This window comes from Strongylocentrotus purpuratus, unplaced genomic scaffold (assembly GCF_000002235.5).
Source record: "Strongylocentrotus purpuratus isolate Spur 01 unplaced genomic scaffold, Spur_5.0 spur5_scaffold_20, whole genome shotgun sequence".
Lineage (NCBI taxonomy): Eukaryota > Metazoa > Echinodermata > Echinoidea > Camarodonta > Strongylocentrotidae > Strongylocentrotus > Strongylocentrotus purpuratus.
The window spans coordinates 16,975,809-16,997,173 of NW_022145606.1; the positions used below are offsets into that span (position 1 = coordinate 16,975,809).

At 38.8% G+C, this 21,365-nt stretch overlaps 1 protein-coding gene across 1 annotated transcript; it reads left to right on the forward strand.

The window, feature by feature from the left end:
• Nucleotides 1-906: 906 nt before the first annotated feature.
• Nucleotides 907-9,532, forward strand: LOC100890811 (zinc finger protein 37). The gene is made up of 3 exons (XM_003729415.3): nt 907-986; nt 4,228-4,367; nt 7,624-9,532. The coding sequence occupies exons 2-3, from the start codon at nt 4,274-4,276 to the stop codon at nt 9,495-9,497; spliced, it is 1,968 nt and encodes a 655-aa protein (XP_003729463.2). The 5' UTR covers nt 907-986; nt 4,228-4,273; the 3' UTR covers nt 9,498-9,532.
• Nucleotides 9,533-21,365: the final 11,833 nt, after the last annotated feature.

Below are 21,365 nucleotides of genomic sequence, written 5' to 3' on the forward strand. Positions count from 1 at the left end.
ATTATTATTATTATTATTATTATTATTATTATCTCGATCCGGTGTGAAAGTCAGTAGGCCGGATTTGTGTGTATTACGGGCCGGACTTTGGTGCGTGAATTACCGGAGATTTTGGGAACACGAATTCGGTCCCTCTGACCCCGTAGTGGGACGGGAGTGGGAAGGGGGGGGGCGGGGTGGCTTCCCCCCTTTTTTTTCTCTCTCTCCCTCTCTTTCTCTAGTTCATTTATCTTCTTTCTTTTCACTTTCTTTTCTTTTCTCGTCTCCAGTTTCTTTTCTCTTCTCCTTTTTTTCTTCTCTTAATTCTCCTTACTTTTTTTGCGCCGCCAAAAGGGGGGGGGGGGGGGGGGCGAGGCCGTTTCGGCCGCCTGTATGCGCCATATTGTCTATATATAGAGGTACCTTAATTAACAAATATTTGGGGGCTCTTAGACGACGCCCGTCCCCCACATCCTTATATGAATTTTTCCGGGGGCTCCTACCCTATATAATATCGTTCAGTGGTTCCTAAGAATTAAGAAAGCTCTATATACCAAAATGGCGCTTTTATCCGGCAGTTGTTAACGGTAATCGATAAATTTGACGCTATAAGCCTTAGCTGCCTGCAGTTACCACACATAGCTGCATTACTATACTTGCTGTGTACTAAAAACTGTGCTATTGATTCTCAACATTTTAAACACCACTGTACAAAACTCAACTAATTTCACTCAAAATTGGTACTTTAGGGACAATTGACGACACCTCAATAGCAGTAAAATATATTTTTTTTATTTTTTTGATCTTAATTTTTTTTTTTTTAATTCAAATTGTGGGTCTACTGTCAAACTTTCCGATCAACCGCATCGGCATAATTGTGTGCATTTGTGCGTTGTGAGTGTATTGACTAAATGCCCGTGCCCGCAAGCGCATAAGCATTGACTTTCGATCTCGTATAGTCTATGTTTTGCTGGAGTGACGAAAATGAAGAGTTGTTGAAATACGAGGTGAGTCAAACACACTTCAGCTTGAACCTTGAAATTTCGCTGGGATTTTATGTTTGACTTGTAACGCAGATATAGCAATTTTTCATTATTCTAAAGCTATTACTATAGGTCTAGACCTAGACCTAGATCTATATAGTAATATTCGGATCTAGATTTATTTTAGTATTATGCTGAATTTAATGTTCAGTCCCATGTATTAGTTTCCTTGTGATCTGGCTGTGTATTAAAAGCTGTGCAATTGATACTTTACATTTCGACGCTTGTTCAGAAACTTATCCAAAATTTGACCCGTTACTCCGGCGTGGGGATACCCTACTAAAACATATCCAAAATGAAGTGTAGGAGTCTAAATATTATTAAATGTCCAAATAAAGATCACAAGTTAAAATTTGTTGTGTTTATTTAGGGAGGTCAATGCCCGGGCGTAAGGCTTCTACACTTACGATTTGTGCGCTCGTCGCCCACTTCAAAAAATTAGCAAAGGGAAAAAAATGATGTAAAAATAAAAATTGAAGAAAATAAGAAAAGAAAATACAATTATACATTTCACAACATACCTATAATCACGGATCTGTAACAGTCTTTCACCATTTGTTGACAATCTTGCAGATTTTGACGTTTTTTAATCCAATAATTGTGGTTGCAGACGACCTTGACGCACTCGCACCACCGACTAAGAAAATCCTAGAGGGCGTAGAGGTTTGCTCACTAAAAACCTTCTCATTGGCAGAAGGTAGACCCTAAAAATATGGGATCCGTTTTGAGTAAAGAACTTTTGATAGAGATCAACATTTCAGATGTTCACAATTGCCACTTCTAACAACTAGAAAATATAAAGAAAAAAGATTATATCTTTTTAAATACAGATTTTTACAAACTGAACATTCGAAAGTAGATAGAGTACGATGTTTCTGTCAATCGTGCATTGGTTTGAGCCCTATAGCTACATCCATCTCAAAATGAGAAGGAAAACAGTGAACAGTGACGTCATTGTTCGCGCCAAAAATAAAGGGTATTGCGACATAATCTGAGCTCCGGTCAGATCGTGCGCAAAGCGTAGTCTTATTTATAGACCCTAGTACGTTATTCTCACAGCACTAGATACGAGTGTCGTGCAGTAATGTATGAGAAGTGTTAAAAAAGATATTTCAGTAAAAAAAAAAGTCTACGTGAGCAGTCTATACTCCAATTGAGAATTGAAATGAAAGCCATGATTTGAAGGTGTGTGTTGTATGATACATGGTTAGTGAGTGTGTATGTTACGTATAGCGAAAGGGAGAGAGAGAGAGAGAGTGAGAGAAATATTAGTACACGTACGTTGCATGCATGGATGTGCGCTATGATTGTGTTCGCTGCAAGATGGATGTTAATTGGACCTCGTAACTTCTCGATCGTTGATAATAAGGAATACTCATGAGGAAATCAAATCATTGGAATGCACATCTAAGGTAAATATCAATGAATTATATATATTTCTATTCTTCATTTTTGAACCATCGTCTTCGGCTCGTAGTAGTAGAAGATGTAATCGTTCGCACATTGATGGCTGGACTTCAGCCTGCATCGGGGCTTGCCTGTGTCGGTGGTGGGATCAACTAAGAAGAAGAAGGTGTGTACGTGTGCGACCGATTCAAGGCTAGCCGCTGTTGAGTGATTGCACTTTCGCGCGAAGTTTTAAACTTCATCATGAACTTTGTCCCTCGGGCCTGTCTAATTATGAACGTAACTTTGCGACATGAAATATAATTGTTTCAAGGCTCTTACGTACGGAAAGGCGTAGAAGGAACCTCATAGGAACTAGCTGGATATCTCCTATTTGATGGAACTTCTGGAGTCGGCAGATGGGTGGATTTTCTTAGTGAAAGTAAATGCTTTCTTTTAATCTTAGTTTTAGTATAAACAAATTAGTAATTAAAAAGTTAGATTTGGGCATTGGCCTCCCTAGTTTATTACCTGTTTCGTGTCAATTTTCTTATTTTTGGAGTATTTTTCGGAAAAACATTAGACTAGGTCTAGTATACACTTTACAGGTTTCACGGCAAGCCGTTGCACAATACAAGTACATATCGATGGTGGGTTGCGCGTCCGTGTGAAGTTATCTACCGTAATGAGGATCTGAGTACTGAAGAAAGGTGTTTAGAAATAAGATTCTTAAGGAGAAAATAGGAAATTGATATCATCAATATAAAGAAAATAATAAGTGGATAGTGAGGACATGACGTCACTTACTCATGAGTGAGTTGCCAATTTGTCTAGTGATTTTCAAAGTTGTTAATGTCATTAAAAATTCATAACTTTCATATTAGTTTTTTTTTAATAGTAAGTCTGATTTTTCTGCTTCTATCGAAAGTACCGGTAAGTTGTTTTTGGAGTGGACTTGGGCTTTAAGGGCTTGTTGGTAATATTTTTATGATATCGATTTGTTACATTGCAGTGTAAATTGATTACATGTATATGTTTATAAACACAATATTGATGTACATCAATGAAGTTTATAACATGTAGATGAGAAATTACTAAAATATTGACAAAATATGCATGTTCATGGGGCACACTCAACACAGCATTACCAGTACTGTACTTAGTATGTAGGAAAAAAATTGTAAGAACTAAGACACTCCTGATTAATTCTCAAAACTCTCAAACACTGGTCACTGCTGGACAAAGCTCCTCAACATCTGTAGAGAAAACAAGACAGAAGAGGTTGAGAAGTTCCATCCTCCCCATTTTTTTTTTTTTATATATTTTTTTTTTTGGGGGGGGGGGGGGTGGGAGAGATGGTATTTATGTATTCTTTTATTGCTTTATTATCATAATTGCTTCTATTTTATTTTTATTTTTTTTATCTATTTATTTATTAATTTTAATTTTTTTGGGGGGGTGGTGGATTTTTTAATTTTTTTATTGTGTTAATATCATAATTGCTTCTATTTTTCTTTGTTTTTTGGGAGTGGGGGTATTCATGTATTCTTTTATTGCATTATTATCATGATTGCTTCTATTTTTTTTTGGGGGGGGGGGGGGGTGGGGGTATTCATGTATTCTTTTATTGCATTATCATCATAATTGCTTCTATTTTTTAATATTTTTTTTATATCGGTAATCGTTATGGTCCATCGTCATCAGGCCTAGAGTTTTTTCATCGGGCCTAAAGACGAGTCTGGTTCTTGAACATACAGGTGTATCTGCAATCATTTGGGAATTGGGATCTTACCCTGACATGGTGTGTTATTCATTTCAGACCAGTTGCAGGAAAGTACATGTGGTTGTAGCCGAGTGAGCAGAAGATGGAACATCTCACAGGGTGTGGCAACACTGGAACAAGTGAGGGCGCTGGTCAAACAAAGTTCATTCAGGAACGGGGAATTTCAGTTGAAGATGGTAAGACAAAGAGCCAAACCTTTCGCATGCTTCGGGATCGTTTAACAATACAAATCTGAGATACATGGCCCTATGAGTAATCAGTGTCTGTGATATGGTGTAACATTGAAGCCCTAAAAAAATTGCACTTCAAAATGGTCATGAAGTGCCTCAACAAATTAAAAATCTCTGAGTGACAGGTTTTACCATACTCATTTTCCCAGATAGAATGTAATGTTATAAAAAAACAGTAGGAAACTGTTGTTTGAAATTTCGAATTCCAATCAGAAATATTTTGATAATCAGACAGGCGAAACATTGCCCTTTTTCTTATGTGAATTGAGAGCTGATTTGATGAGATGACCACCAGTCAGTGACCATGCAGAGAGGTCTTATCCCTCCTGGCCATTCTAGTGCAGATTGGCTTTAATCTAAGTTTTTGTAGTTTCGATGACACCACATGCACTTCAAAATTATTCATACTTCTCACCTTAAAGGTAAAGACCAGTTCTGGACATGCGATTGCATTGTGAAAGGAACGTTGTGGAATCGATCAGAAAAGGTTGATCATCTAGCAAATAAGTATTGGTGTGTACTGCAAGGTTCTGGAATATTCAAAATGATAAGAAATTTGGCCCAGTCTTGGTAAAGTTACAAGCACTGTACACAGAAAGATGTACACATGGGACTACGTGACACGTGGGTGATATCTATCCGGTCCGGATAGATATAATAATTTACCAAAAATATCAATTAGTAGGCAGTTTCCCGGCAATATTCGTATTATCATGTATGAGTCAAAACATATTCTTTCACATGATTGGTAATAACAACTTCCATTTCATTTTTTTGAGAGGGGGCCGTTTCCAAAACTGGTCTATACCTTTAATAGCAAATTGCTGTGAAAGAAAGCAGAAAATAAGAGAAGCAAATTGTTGAAAGATGTATGATGTAGTGACTGACAACTCTACCATTTGTTCCTACAAGCAAAACAATTAAATTTAAAAAATGTTTTACTCTAGAGTCTTTTCTTTCTGACCAATAACTACATGTATGCAATCCATGATATATTGTTAGTAGTGCCTCAGGGAGAATTTTACTTAAAGTATTACAAAGTTTTGGTATGGGGTCATGAATTTGGTTCAAATTCAAATTAATTCAATTCAATTCAATTCAATTTTTTTCAATTCAATTCAATTCATTTCATTTTCCTCTTTCAATCGTTCATATTTACAATGATGGTACATTTTAACATATTCACATATTTATATACATATAGATCAATTTGCACAATACAATACATTAAAGAAAATAAACATGATATTGAAAGGGAAGGAGGGCCGACTAAAAAGCAGAGCTTGTAGGGTGTAAGCCCCCCTGTAAAAGTAATTATTTATGAATTATTATTTTGTGAGAAAAAAACAACAACAATAACTGATTCAATAATACAAAAAAAAAATTACTTTTAAACTAACGAGCATCGGATCGGCCGCCGATACCGATCCGATCAGGGGTGATCGGGGAAAAATTTCCGATCGCCGATCAATTAAAATGATCGGAAAAAAATCGGCAATTTTTTTTTTTTTTTTTTTTTTAATGACGAAAATTTTCAAGTTTTTGGCTGTCAAATGCTCAAAAAAGTTCATGGCTGGGATTATTTTGTCATTTGGAGTTGTTGTAGACAATGATCGTTGATATTTAGTGCCTTTTCATGACTTTGAAATTAATAATATTGGTCTAAGAGCAGAGGCAAAACATGCGGGCCGCCATCTTGGATTATAATGTAGGTTTTTTTTTTTTTTTTTAATGACGAAAATTTTCAAGTTTTTGGCTATCAAATGCTCCAAAAAAGTTCATGGCTGGGATTATTTTGTCATTTGGAGTTGTTATAGACCATGTTTGTTGATATTTAGTGCCTTTTCATGACTTTGAAATTAATAATATTGGTCTAAGAGCAGAGGCAAAACATGCGGGCCGCCATCTTGGATTATAATGCATACCTACATTATAATTCAAGATGGCGGCCTGCATGTTTTGCCTCTGCTCTTAGACCAATATAATTTCAAAGTCATGAAAAGGCACTAAATATCAACAAACATGGTCTACAACAACTCCAAATGACAAAATAATCCCAGCCATGAACTTTTTTTAGCATTTGATAGCCAAAAACTTGAAAAATTTCGTTATTAAAAAAAAAAAAAAAAAAAAAAAATCGGCCGATTTTTTTTGTCGCTCTTCCGATCCGATACCGATCAAAGGTGCGAGGGTGTCGCTCCAATCCGATCAGAGCCCCAACTTACAGGGTTATTTTAAACGCAAAACATTGATAAATACATGTTTATAAAAAGAAACAATAAAAGTTGCATAAAGTCACACTACAAATGATATTTGATTCGGGAAGGCAATAGCCTAGTAACTATTCAGAAGAAAGCTTTTAAGTCTCCTTTTGAAAATTTGTATCGAATTACACTGTATATTATCATTTGAAAGAGAATTCCACAGTTTTGGACCTGTAAAAACAAATGTCTTTTGTGCAAAAGATGTTCTATTTAAAATTGAACATATTGGAAGCATATATGCGATCCTACAATATTCAGTGATCGTTGTCGCGGTTGAAATCAAGTCTAAAGTTATGAAATTGTAAATAATAAACTCTTTATGTTGTATAGCTCCCTATCGAGGTCAAGATATTAATGAAGCTAAAAAACAATGTTTCTTGACTAAAATCGACCTACAGTGTATTAGCTATTCCCGTTTGGAAATTATATATCACAACTACATATTCTGAGATTTTCATGGTCGAAACAACCATTGTACGGCCGTAGGAGCTATTTGAAATTCATCAAAATTTACCAGGAGCACTAGTAAATTTGTATATTCAATTTTTTCTCGAAAGCAGAAGTGTTTTAGGGGGCTAAATTTTCTATAGTGCTTATAATACATCCCAGGGGCATCCAAATATATCAAAATTGTAAAGAATTACCATCCACTCAATTTTCAAAATTTCCCAGAACTTTGTATTATTCCTTTAAGAGAAAAACACAAACAGGAGAATTGCTCGGTACTACTACATGTACATGTACTGACCAAATTGCTAATTTGAGATTCACACAGATGAATAACCACAACTCAACTTTATCTTTAACATACCATTTACAAGGCTTTCTGTAGATTTCTTTACATGCATTATGTGTGTAAAAGTATATCTGTTGTTGAAAGTGACTTCATCATATACTAAGTAGTTGTTAAGCCTTCTCTGTGTTCCTTTCTATTACAGATAGCATTCTAAATCCCTTTAGACCAAAGGAAGTTTCCATTGAGAGGGATCAAAGCACCAATGATAGCCCTCGTATTCCAGTCAGCAATAACAGCAGAGGTGAAAGCACTCCCAGTGCAGCCGGCAATACATGCACTACAAATGTGGCAAGAATTGCACCACTGAAGACCCTGGCGAATCGAGTCTATGTGCATTCTATCCAGAAAAGCGTTTGCCAGAGGACAAAGAGTTACAATGCTACATACAAAAGACAAAGAAGTGTTAACAATGAAGAAGGCATCTGCCAGGGAGATGCACCTGAGAGAGGCAATGATGACGGCAGAGGAAGCGTGCCAAAGACTATTGCTAAGACGCCTGTGTATCCAATCTATGCCCAGTCCCTACACCAGAGTCCAGGCAAGAAGGACGCAAGTAGTAGAAGATCTCCCCATAAGAATGAAAGCTGGAAAGCCAGTAATATTGACAACGACTTGAGTGGTACAGCCCATGGATCAGACCACCGTAGAAATCAGATTTCCACAATGGGTGAAGTGGAAGCTACCTTGGGTGAGAGGGAAGGTGCCACCATGGTGTCCAAGAGCCTTGGGCATCCTCCGTCGGTACAGCACCTTGCTACCTCAGGTGAGAGGGAAGGTGCCACCATGGTGTCCCAGAGCCTTGGGCATCCTCTGTCAGTACAGCCCCTTGCTACCTCAGGTGAGAGGGAAGGTGCCACCATGGTGTCCCAGAGCCTTGTTGGGCATCCTCCGTCGTTACAGCACCTTGCTACCTCAGGTGAGAGGGAAGGTGCCACCATGGTGTCCCAGAGCCTTGTTGGGCATCCTCCGTCGGTACAGCACCTTGTGAATGGGACTGTGAGTGACATTAGCAGCTTTGCTCGTGAGATTGAGAACAACCTGCGTGAACGGAACAGCTGGTTAGGTGTCTATCCTATTCCCATGTATAGCTCCCTTGATTCCCAGACTCGTCCCAACATGCTGCAATACCCAATGAACTTCCAGTCTATGCATCAGAACAACCTTAGAGTGGACAGTGAAAATGATGGCAGCAGCTGCACCAGCAGAACCCAAACTGTGTCAAGGGATGATAATGAATTGAATGATGCAGAGAAGCTGGCTATTGAGAAGGCTCAGAATGTTGTGAAGTCTCTTTCATTGAAGACATCATGGAAACCCAAAGAGCAGTTCAAGTGCGAGTCCTGCGACAAGATCTTCAAGTATCAAAGTCAACTGAAGCTGCATGAACTGAAGCACACTGGTGATCGTCCATTCCAATGTGATGTCTGTACCGATTCTTTCCGAAGCCGTAACCAACTCACAAATCATCACCGGAAACATTCAGGGGAGAAGCCTTACGTGTGTAAAGTTTGCAACATGGCGTTTCGCCGAAGCAACCAGCTCAATGTCCATGTTCGCCAGCATTCTGGTAAGCGTACCTTCCAGTGCCAGTATTGCGAAGAGGCATTCGCGGAGAAGGGTAGCTTGTGTTCTCACATGAGAACACATGCAGGTATCAAACCGCACAAGTGTGAGGTCTGCGGCAAGGCTTTTAAGAGGCGGAGTCAGATGACGCCTCACATGCGTGTGCATACTGGGGACCAACCATTCCTGTGCTCCCTGTGTAACCAAGCCTTTAGCCAGAAGGTACACCTACAGTCACACATGAGGAAACACAGTGGGGAGAAGCCGTATGAGTGTGAGGTCTGCCACAAGACGTACCGGGATCATAGCCAGCTCAAGTCACATTTCCGGGTGCACACTGGAGAAAAGAATTACAAGTGCAAACTGTGCCCGCTGGCTTTTAGGTATCTACCGCAACTTAAAAAACATTTGAAATCATTGCATGCAGATGAGGCGCCCGTTACTAGTTCATAGGTGTTCGTTCGTTCTGATGAAACCGCTATGATACTGCCCCCAGGCGCGGATCCAGGATTTCTTAGGGGAGGGGGCCCAACTTTTTTTTTTTTTGCTCCCGAAAATTTGAAAAGCGCGCCGGCCAAAAATTCGCTCAGTGGGGGGGGGGGGGGGGGGGGGTAGTGAACACATTTTTTTTTTTTTTGATCCTCAAAAAAAATTTCAATTTGCACCCCCCCCTTGAGCGCCAGGGGGGGGGGCCCAACCCCCCAAAAAGGTAAAAATCACGTGATTTTACATGATTTTTTTCTCAAGGGGGGGGGGGGGCCCGGGCCCCCCGGGCCCCCCCCCTGGATCCGCCACTGACTGCCCCCGATTTGTTAGTTACAGGAGTTTGAGAGAAAAGTCAGAAAACTGTGAAGAAGACTAACATGACATCTAGGCAATAACAGAACAAAACAAAACAAATCCTATGGATATAGGTTTATAATTTGTAACAGTCATACTGTACACTATGATGGTAAACGTTAAAAGGTTCCAATATTTTTTTGTCCAAATTGATTGAAATATGGCTGGAGGCATTCTATAGAGTGGTTTGTGAATACTAAAGCACCTTTTCACCTTGAAAGTATCCATTGACTGATTGTTTCCCATTAATGCTTCTTTGAACCCTTGTTGGTTTCTCTTCTACCCTGTTTGGTTTCAAGACCAAGGGTGTAACACAGTGCTGAGAAACCCAGTGTCGCATCTTTGACCTACTGTAGTCAAGGATAATAAGCAATTTAGAAGTATAATATTTGATATGTACATCCACACGGCCCCGTCTTACAAAGACTTTAATACGATAGATCCAAATCAATCCCAAGTCCTCCAATCAATCAGTTTGCAATCTCCCATCTGTTATGTACATAGTTGCGATTGATATCAATCGCAAATAGGTTTTGATTAAAGGGAAAGTCCACCCCCAAAATAAGTTTGTTTCGATAGAGGCAGAATAATAAGAAAATCAGGTGAGTGAAAGTTTGAGCAAATTCTGAATGAAAATAAGAAAGTTATGAATTATTGAAGTTGTGATCAATCAAATACAAATTGGCAACTCTGTGACTTATCATACGAGCTCTCCTTCATTTGCTTTGTGCATAATTTTCCATAAAATCATGTTTTCTTCGTTATTGATGACGGAATATATATTTGTTCCTTGCAGGGGGAGTATAGAAACATATTTGCAATTATTATATTTAGGGTGCATGTATGGTTGAAATTTTTCTTGAGGGAAAATGAAAATTTTAGATTTTTTTAGTACTGAGCAAATGGAAGTTGAGCTCGCATGATATGTCATAGAGTTGCCAATTTGTGTTTGATTGATCACAACTTAAAAAATCCTAACTTCCTTATTTTTAATCGGAATTTGCTCAAACTTTCACTGACTTGTTTCTCTCATTTTTCTACTCCTATTAAAACTAACTTAATTTCAGGGTGGACTTTCCCTTTAATATCAACGCTTACAATGACTTACAACGCACCAATCATTAAAGGGATAGTCGAGTTCTTGTTTCAGACCGCAAATACCTTCAAAGTGTGTGTTTATTGCTCTTATTCTTATCTATGACATTTCTAGTGCCCTTTTGGGAACTAAAACTGCTATGAAGGTAATTTTAGACCCCAAAATGTGTAAAATTTAGCCAATACGATCATACCAATTCAGCTCCACTTTCAAAAAAATATGGTGACCGTTAATTAATTAATGAATTAATAATAATAACAATACATGGGCCAGCTGGTTGTGCGTAATATAACCAACACGACAAAGCCAACAAAAAACAGCTTTTTCAAATTATCTGATATTTGTGGTGGTACACAAAATTAGAAATCATTATATTTATGGATATTTCAGCCGTCTCTGAACCGATTTTGATCAAACAAAGATGATATTGTCATTTAAATTGTATTTTCTTTCAAATTTTACACTCAGTTTTTCATTATTTCACCAAAAAAATTATTTTGTGTAGCGCCCTCTGCAACGGAACTCAACTATCCCTTTAAAAAAATAATGTGTGTACAGCTAGAATCATGTATAAAATCTAGCCCCCTAAAAACTATACCGGCTCTCTATGGGTAAACAGATACATGTATAAGGGGTATGAAGAAAATAAGAATATAATAAAACAGTGCACGTGACATGGAACCCAATTCGGGCCTGGGTTCCGTGCGTACCATGATATGCGAGCGCGTCCATGAGCGTTCAGTATTCTACTTGATCAGTACTTGCAAATCACTTTCATGTATAAGGCCTAAAAAAAAAAAGATGTTGTATTGCCCTTTGCCACCGACCCAAACATCTTGAAATCTATGGTCAGCTTTTAATTTTTAATTTTTAATTTTTTTTTACCGTTTTTGGCGGAAAAAAATGTATTAAAGCATTCAAAACTGAGAAATATCTGCCCAAAGAGGGAGAAGAAAAAAAAAGTTTAAAAAAAAGATTTCTGACCGACCAACCAATGTTTTGGCACCTAAAGGGCAATACAACATTTGTTTATTTTGTTTAGGCCTACCGTAATGGAAAGTGTACGTGTTAAGTTAAAATTGCAAAATCTCTTTATAGAATTGATATTTGAAGCTCATATTAATTGCAACATGAAACTAATGGAAGAATATACAAAACAATAGTTTGTGGGGATTGGTACCTTTCAATGCAGCACTACTATATATATATATATATCGGTAGGTCAATGCCAGTGTGATTTGTGTGTGTGTGTTTGTGTGTTCACAGGAGCTATTCTGGAATTTGCTTTAACAATTTGAGATTTCAGTCCTCATGAGGATTCTAGTGCAATGCGTGTATTTATTGTTGCTTTTTGTTTAATTCATTTTTTTTTTTTACCAGAGGTATTATTTTGTTTCTAGAGCTAAAGAGCTAATCAGATATTATACAAATAATACATGTTTGGGAACTGCGAGTGCATTAGTGAATATGCACTGCACCCAGGCTAAGTCACAGCAGGATAATGAACGAGATTTGTCGAGAGCTAATCAGATATTATACAAATAATACATGTTTGGGAACTGCGAGTGCATTAGTGAATATGCACTGCACCCAGGCTAAGTCACAGCAGGATAATGAACGAGATTTGTCGAGATCTTTGTCTGTCTCAAGTGCAGTGCATATCACTAATGCCCGAGCTAAAAACGTGTAATATTTGTTTTATAAGAAAGGTATAAAGTAGAGAAATTGAGGATTGTTATCCTCAAAATGCACTCCCCTTACATACATGTAAAACTTAATACACGCGCACGTGATCCATTTCGACGCTTCTAATTGGCTACATTCTTGAACCCATTTCATGAAGTTGAAGTATGTTACTTTTTGTTGTTAGATAATGTGAATGATGTTGGTTTTGTGTTTGTAATTGTACTGGGCAGATTTTGCCTTCTTACTGACAAAAACATGTGATGAACATTAATTTGCCCATGCTGCCCCAGTTAATGGAATAGCCTCCATGACTCTCTTAGAGACATTGATACAAAAGATAAATTTGAGTCTGCCCTTAAAACACACTTATTTCAAATGTTAACAGATGTTTAAAGTTGCCCAAAGATGGACGTACATACCCATGAGAATGACTTCATTTTTTGTGCAGTTATGTAGCTAGATATATTCCATTTTTAAATCATAATTATTTGATAAATTAATCTTAAAATTGTGAGGCATAAGATATCCTGTTTTCATTATTTTCTTAGACATAAACTCAAAGAGGACCTAAAGCCGTCGATCTTCTGGTTGCTTACTAACCCGGCCCCTCACTCAGTGTTATTTAGGGTACGCGTATGCTCGTTCCCTCTTTTTGAAAGCACCCCCTATCTGAGGAATGCCAACATTTCCGAACCCCCCTTTCGCGGGCTTTTCCTGTCTTGGAGACCCCCCTAAATCAGGAAAAATGCTCAATGTACCCCCTAAATTCGGAATAATTTTTCACGAGTCCAAAGAGATGAGAGAAAAAAAGAAAAACACCCCCTTTTTAAAGAAATCTCCAGGTGAAAAGTCAAATGCACCCCTTTTTTTAATTTTTTACAATTCTCGGGCCGGACTTTGTCGCACGAAAAGTACCCCTTTACTGGACATTTTGGTAACACGCATGCGGTCATTCCGACCCCGGAGTGGGGGGGGGGGGGGGGGGGCTTACTAACAAGCATTTAGTGCTTTCTTAGCCGTCAGGTAAAATTACCATAATATTGAAATCGTGAATTTGTCATTTATCATGGTTTTATGAAACGCGATAATATTGATATCGTGAATTTGTCACTTATCATGGTTTTATGAAACGCTATAATATTGAAATCGTGAATTTGTCACCTATTATGGTTTTATGAAACGCGATAATATTGAAATCGTGAATTTGTCACCTTTTATGGTTTCATGAAACGGTTACCCGCTTCATGATATCTCCATGAGTCGCGGACAAAGATATGATTTCGTGAAACGACTACTTGGTGCACAAAAACTATATCGGGGGGGGGGGGGGTATTTCAAAAAAGGTAAATTCTGAAGGTTTGACCACAATTGGTAAATCCCTTGAGAAACTAATGCCAGGAATGGTGAGAGAAAACAGTGGCTTGCACGGCCTGCCATAGATAAGTCCAATTTAAAGTCGATCTACCATGGTCAGGCACGTAGCCAGAGTTTGATGTTTGGGGGGGGGGGGGCACATGTAATCGATCGAGGTAAAAAAAAACCATCTTGGATTTTTTTTTGGGGGGGGGGGGGGCACGTGACCCCCCCCCCCCCGTGGCTACGTGCCTGACCATAGTTATGAAACACCCCATAGTACTATTTTGAGAATTTCTTTGTTCATTGGAGTAGGTCAAAGAAATGAATCATGGTTGTAATTTGTATTCTCTGTAAAAAGAACATTATTTGGATTGTGATAGTGATGCATCCTGTTAACATGTATTACATTGACTTTCGTGTGTGTGTGTAATTAAAACTTAATTTTTTTTTAATGACTTTTTTTCTTTCTGAACTACATGTTCTTGATAATTTGAAAATCAATAAAGAAGAAAAAAGTTTATGTAAGTTAAGTCAGTGATTCGTTGTCTATGAAGTAGATTTAATTGTAAAAGACTTGTCGAGGATGCAAAATATATAATTGTGGAAATATGCTAATAATTGTATGGAACAGAGCAGGTAAGATTCTTCTAAGAGCTTGAATATGGTAAATAATTGAAATAAGGTACCGGTAATTGAGGGTCCCGGCGCGTATAGCTTACCATCGATGATAACTTGACGATTAATGGTAACTGTCACCTTCATTTGCCTGATTGGCTGGTGAGTGATGTTGCCATGGCTAAGTTGCCATCAATGGGGCGCAGATATGTCAAAGAACAACAACTATTCCTGCAATGTTGATTTTCATGTAGTAATTATCAATATCTTAGCTTTCAAGACACCTCTTTTTGAGCTTTTACTTTTTGCTAGCTGAGAAAAAGTAAATGTGATTAAGCTATCATGATCCGTGTTCTGATACATGTCAATAGGGACTTTTAGATTCGCACGAAGACATGGGGATTGCTACGATCGACGTCCTTTTAATGAACTGCCTTGAATGGACGACACACGCAGGGCAGGGGCGGCGATCCCGGGGGGGGGGGGGGGGGACGGGGGGACACGTCCCCCTCGATTTTTTAGGAGGGGATCGTCCCCCCTCCCCCCTCAAAATTTGAAAAAGTGCACACAAAAAAATGTATAGCAAATATTGAATAAAGACTGCAATACACTTTTAGGCTCTGGAGGGCCCAAGAGTGCAGCGTTTAAACAAATAAAAATGCACAAATCTTCTCACTCAGTAGCTACGCTCCCTCGCGAAATATCCTTCAAAATGAACAAGTAAATACCGAGAAAATTGAAGAGTGAAAAATGGTATATTGCTAACGTTTATACTATAGTTTTGCTAAGGAATGTAATTTTGTAATACACCAAAACTTCAAAAACCTGTGAGGGGGCAGTCACTTCCGTCACCTTCACCCCTCTCATTCACTATGCTCCCTCGCATTTGCGTACTGATTGGGGGCAGTCCCCCCCAAATGAAATTCAAACGTGGTTTATTTCTAATTCGATACCAGTGATTTACAAATGTTGGAGAAATGGCATGATTTAACCCTGACCTCCGGGTGTCCTGCCCCTGGACCCCACCAAGGGCCCTAAGGCGGCCCCTTGATGTTCATCTGATCGTAATTTAATGCCTAAAACCCCTGAGCTTCTGGGGGCTCCACCCCAATAAGTGACCTGCATGCCAGTGTCACAAATAAGGTAAAATTATGCTCATCTGACCGTAATTAAATGCCTAAAACCCTTAGCCTCCGGGGGCTCCGCCCCCGAGATGCTCGTCTGACCTTAATAAATGCCTAAAACCCCTAAGCTTCATTAGGCTCCGCCCCTTGACACCCGCCGTGCTTGCCCCTGGACCCCACGCCAATGTACACGTCGTTTTGCTTTGCTTTGCTCTACCTGATCGTAAATACTTTAGCTCCCCCCCCCCCCCACTTTAAAAAACGTTCCCAGGGCCTGCGTAACGTGTAAGAGTGGTGGTGATGCGGATTTTTTTCTGCCCCCCCCCCAAAAAAAAAAAACCCATTATGGCACTGCTCCCTTGCCCCTGGCATTTTACCCCCCCCCCCGGTCATGAAAAGAAATCGCCGCCCCTAGTCACACGTATCAGTCCATGCAAATCTAAAAGTCCGTATTGCTCCCCCTAAGTTTTTCAAACTTGAAACTCACTGAAATTGTGATGTGTAAAAGTCTACATGTGCTGTAGCCATTTGGCTAGTAATGACCCCCCAAATAAGGTGCAGACAGAGTGTATGTGTGTGTGTGTGTGTGAGAGAGAGAGAGATAGCATACAGGTCGAATGAGAGAGTGATGGTGGAGGGGACGGAGGCAGACAGAGAGATAGAGAGACAGGGGAGGGAGAGTATATAAACAAGAATGAGGGGGACAAAGAGTCAGGTATATAGCATCCCAGGTCGGAATTCCAGTTGAAACCAGTAGGCAACTGGTACCAGTTAAAACCAGTAAGTCAACTGGTACCAGTTGAAACCAGTAGATTTAACTGGTTTTTAATATGGAAATTGAAACAACGCTAACTGAGACCAGTTGAATTACTAGTTGATTTACCAGTTCAATTACCAGTTGATTTACCAGTTGATTTACCAGTTGAATTTCCAGTTGAATTACCAGTTGATTTACCAGTTCAATTACCAGTTGATTTACCAGGATTTACCAGTTGAATTTCCAGTTGAATTACCAGTTGATTTTTCAGATGATTATCCAGTAATCAATCATCTGATAATCAATAATCATTATTGGCATCTGGCCACTAACTTGACAACATATACTAACTCTTGCAATTACCCCATCACAATGATTATTTGAAGTAGATTACAGATGTGTATTGTGTGATTTGACATATATTGTTCGTGCATAGATATATACAAATTTATACACTTTATTTCTGGTTAGTAATTACATATATATATATCAATATATCTCATTTTACGTCTTAAATCAGATGAAAACATGATCAGACATGTGTAATATATTTGTCAATAATTAACTAAGAAAATGTAAATCACAAAATGTATGTGCATTGTCACATTTGCTTGAAAGATCATGATAATTATATTTTCTGTGAAAACATGCAAATCATGAATATTCATAAGATACATTGAACTGGTTTTTCAACTGGTAAATCAACTGGTAATTAAATCAACTGGTAATCTTTCTGGTTTTCAACTGGTAAATCAACTGGTAATCATCTACTGGTTTTCAACTGGTACTCATCTACTGGTTTTCAACTGGTAATCATCTACTGGTTTTCAACTGGAATCAACTGGTAATCATCTACTGGTTTTCAACTGGTAAATCAACTGGTGATCATCTACTGGTTTTCAACTGGTAAATCAACTGGTAACCATACTGGTTTTCAAATGGTAAATCAACTGGTAATCATCTACTGGTTTCAACTGGTAAATCAACTGGTAATATCAACTGGTCTCAGATGTCAACTGGTATTTCTACTGGTTTCCAAATTGTATCAACTGGTATCAACTGGTACCAGTTAAGACAAGTTGAGACCAGTTGAGACCAGTTCAAACCAGTAGATACCAGTTAGAAATCCTTACTGGTTTCAACTGGTATCAACTGGAATTTCGACTTGGGATACAGGCCGAACGAGAGAGTGAAGGGGGATGGAGGCAGAGAGAGAGAGAGAGAGAGAGACAGACAGGAGAGGGAGAGATACACAGGGGAGAGGGGGGTCGCAAAGAGGCAGGTATATATCATACAGGCCGAACGAGAGAGTGAAGGGGGATGGAGGCAGAGAGAGAGAGAGAGAGAGACAGACAGGAGAGGGAGAGATACACAGGGGAGAGGGGGTCGCAAAGAGGCAGGTATATATCATACAGGCCGAACGAGAGAGTGGAAGGGGGATGGAGGCAGAGAGAGAGAGAGAGAGAGAGACAGACAGGAGAGGGGGTCACAAAGAGGCAGGTATATAATATAGTTTACAGGAAGGGGGGGGGGTCGAGGCAGAAAGAGAGAGAAAGAGAGTGAAGGGGGACGGAGTCAGAGAGATAGAGAGACAGACAGGAGAGGGGGTCACAAAGAGACAGGTGTATAGCCTACAGGCCGAAGGAGAGAGTGGAAGGGGAACATAATTATATCATAAATACTCGCGAGCGTAGAGAGCTTAGCGAGTCAGATTTGGGTGAAATTAAAGAAAAAATTGCTCTAAATCGCTTTAAACTAGGAGCACTTTTTATGAGGAAAAGAAAAAGGGGGCACATATCCAAAGGGGAAAGAACACTAATTAGAAAAGAAAAGAAACACATGTCAAAGTAAAAAGGGGAATTACCGAAAGGGCATCTTATGACAACGGAAAAGGTGCAATTATCAGAAGGAAAATGGTGCTAATTATCGAGGATATTAAGTGGGCACGTGTCAAAATAGAAGGGCCAATTATCAGAGGAGAAAAGGGGCACTTATTACAGAGTTAAAGGAGGCATCTCTCAAATTTGAATAAGGGCACTCATCTGGACTTGAGAAATGGTGGAAAGATGCCCCACATAAATATGATGACAACCCCAACCAAACGAAACCATGGATAGGAACAACAATCTAAAGACTGAATAATCCTGGATCAAGTGAGTAAGATAGATAGGGGCACTTAATTATACGAGAAAAAAATCTCACGCACAAATTATGCAAAAGCGGTAAGTAATAGCGTCCCGCAGGACACAACAAAATTCCCAGGTTAGGTTCCGGAAGCTGGAGGAAAATCATTTTCGCATTGTTTACTGATTATAATTTTGATAATTTACAAATCTATCCAATCTGTCCATATTGTTTAACAGTAACGACCCATATGTGACACTAATAAACGATATGCATGAAACTAATTTTGTTAGGCATATTTTTTCAGATTGAATGCGCAGATTGAAAAAGAAAAATGTTGACTGACTGTTCATCTTCTGCGCACCTGTACAACTGAATGACATGTTTTTACCCAGATTCTTGCGATAAAAGTGTGTAATTTTTTGAACAAATTTGGCTTTTACGATCGCCTTTACGGAACTGATTTTATGAATCCACAAACTGCCGAACTCGAAAGCTTTGCCGACGTCCTTGACGATGCCCCACTTCTAACTCCTTTTTTAGCCCTTCTTTCTTCCCTTTTCCTTCCCTTTTCCTTTCCTTTCCTTTTTTTTTTTTTAGGGGGGGGGGGGGTGCTCCTGAGCCCGTTGGCCACTCCCCACCCCCGTGTATCCGCGCCTGGTGACAGGAGTAGTATTAGAAGTCTGTTTAAGTCTGTTAAAGGTGAAATTCAAAGAAAATCAATATGTCAACTAATGTATCACTAGAAACTGGTATAAGCTAACAGATGGCCACCGTACAAGTTTTAGGTCAACTACATATCGGGTGATTTATAACAAATACAAATACAACCACCTCCATAGCAGCTGGGATATACGAGAGATTCGCCGGAAAAAATAACGATGTTTTAATGACGTCACTATATGGACCAATACTACCCAAGCAGACGACATCCCATAAAGAATGAACATAACTGCAAAGCTATTATTTGTCAAATTATAATGAGTTTAGTGTACATAAATGTAATAGCATGTCAAACCATTCAAAAGGGGATCTGACCCGATTCTGATAACTAAAATCTTTTGCTTGTAAATACACAGGATAGGGGTTAATTAACAATCAAAGTACCAGACTTTCAAATTGAAAACCCCCCCGGAATGATACTAAGGACGCCGGGCATTTGTTCCCTCTTGGAACGCCGAACATACCGCGAAGTGTGCAGCTGAATATACAATGGCGTCTAGTTACAAGCGACAGATTCCTTTATTTTTTAATCGCTGCATTAGTGTCATCAAAATAAAACCATGCGCGGGGTTTAGAGTGAGGCAATAGATTATACATTTAGCCTGACGGTAGTAAAGAAAGAGAAAGAACTCAAAAGAAGATGAAAACACAGGCACTGAAAATGTGTGAGATGTCATGGGACATCGTCTGCTTGTGCAAATCATGTCCATACTGTGATCTCACACATCTCAGCAGCGTTCGGAGAGCTCTTCAGGTGCTATGCTGGGGCTGTATTTAAGCGTTTTGTAATTTATAATAATCATTACTTCGAATGTTTCCAAGCATTGGTTTTTGATAACCTTTTCGAATCAAAGTTTCAACTTTGCAATAATGAACAAAAAAATAGTTATTAATGAATATCTACTTAAAGTTTATGGGAATACAGGGTCAATGAGAACGAATGTTTAGAAAACAGGATTTCGTGTAAAAGTGGAATATTTTGTGTACAAAATGAACGGAAGTTTATTATGACAAACGACTGACTTATTATGTATAACACGTGTGTCTGTGGGATTTTGACGTTTTTAATTAACATAGCGAATTTTCATTATTCTCTGGACTTTGTTTTTTAGAGCAAAAAGTGACTTACAACACGTATTTCTACGGGAATTTAACGTTTTGAATTTCACTCGTGTGTTTTATGGGAACTTTTGACGTTTTGATTATTGGATAGGCATTTTATTATAGGACTTAATTATTACGCATGATTGTATCTATGGAATTCATTCATCGAATATCATACCTCTTTTCATTCATCTGCTTTTAAACCCCTCTCCCTCTCCATCGAATTCATATCTCTATCTTTCTCCATCGAATTCATACCTCTATCTTTCCCAATCGCATTCATATCTCTCTTCTACATCAAATATCTTATCTCTTTTCATTCATCTGCTTTTAAACCCCTCTCCCTCTCCATCGAATTAATATCTCTCTTCATTCACCGAATATTATACCCCCTCCCTTTCCATCGAATGTCTATAATTTGTGTTTGACTTTCTGAGGAATGTTCACGCCGTTGGAGGTTGGACCAATATCTAATGTTCGATCAACTAAATAAAGGAACAAAGGGTATGTGTGTTTAACCATACCGCGAACCTCGCATGACAACACGAGGAACCGTATTGTTACCTATTTGTAAAGGGAATTGATTTTGTATAGGTTTAGTGTCTTTTGTATTTACATTACCTCTTTTCAGACTCTTTTATCTCTTAAGACTTCTGCCCATTTTTATTTTTTTCCATTTATGACGACGCATTGACTCCTGTCTCCAAGGAAGCTCTGGATCCATCTCATCAGGTTTCCGCTAATGCCATGAGCTCTGATCTTCTTGAGCAGGCGCGCCGGAAGGGGGGGGGGGGGGTACAGAGCACAATTTTTTTTTTTTTTTTTTTTTTTTTTTTTTTTTTTTGCTCCCGAAAATTTGAAAAACGTGCCGGTCAAAAAATCGCTCAGTGGGGGGG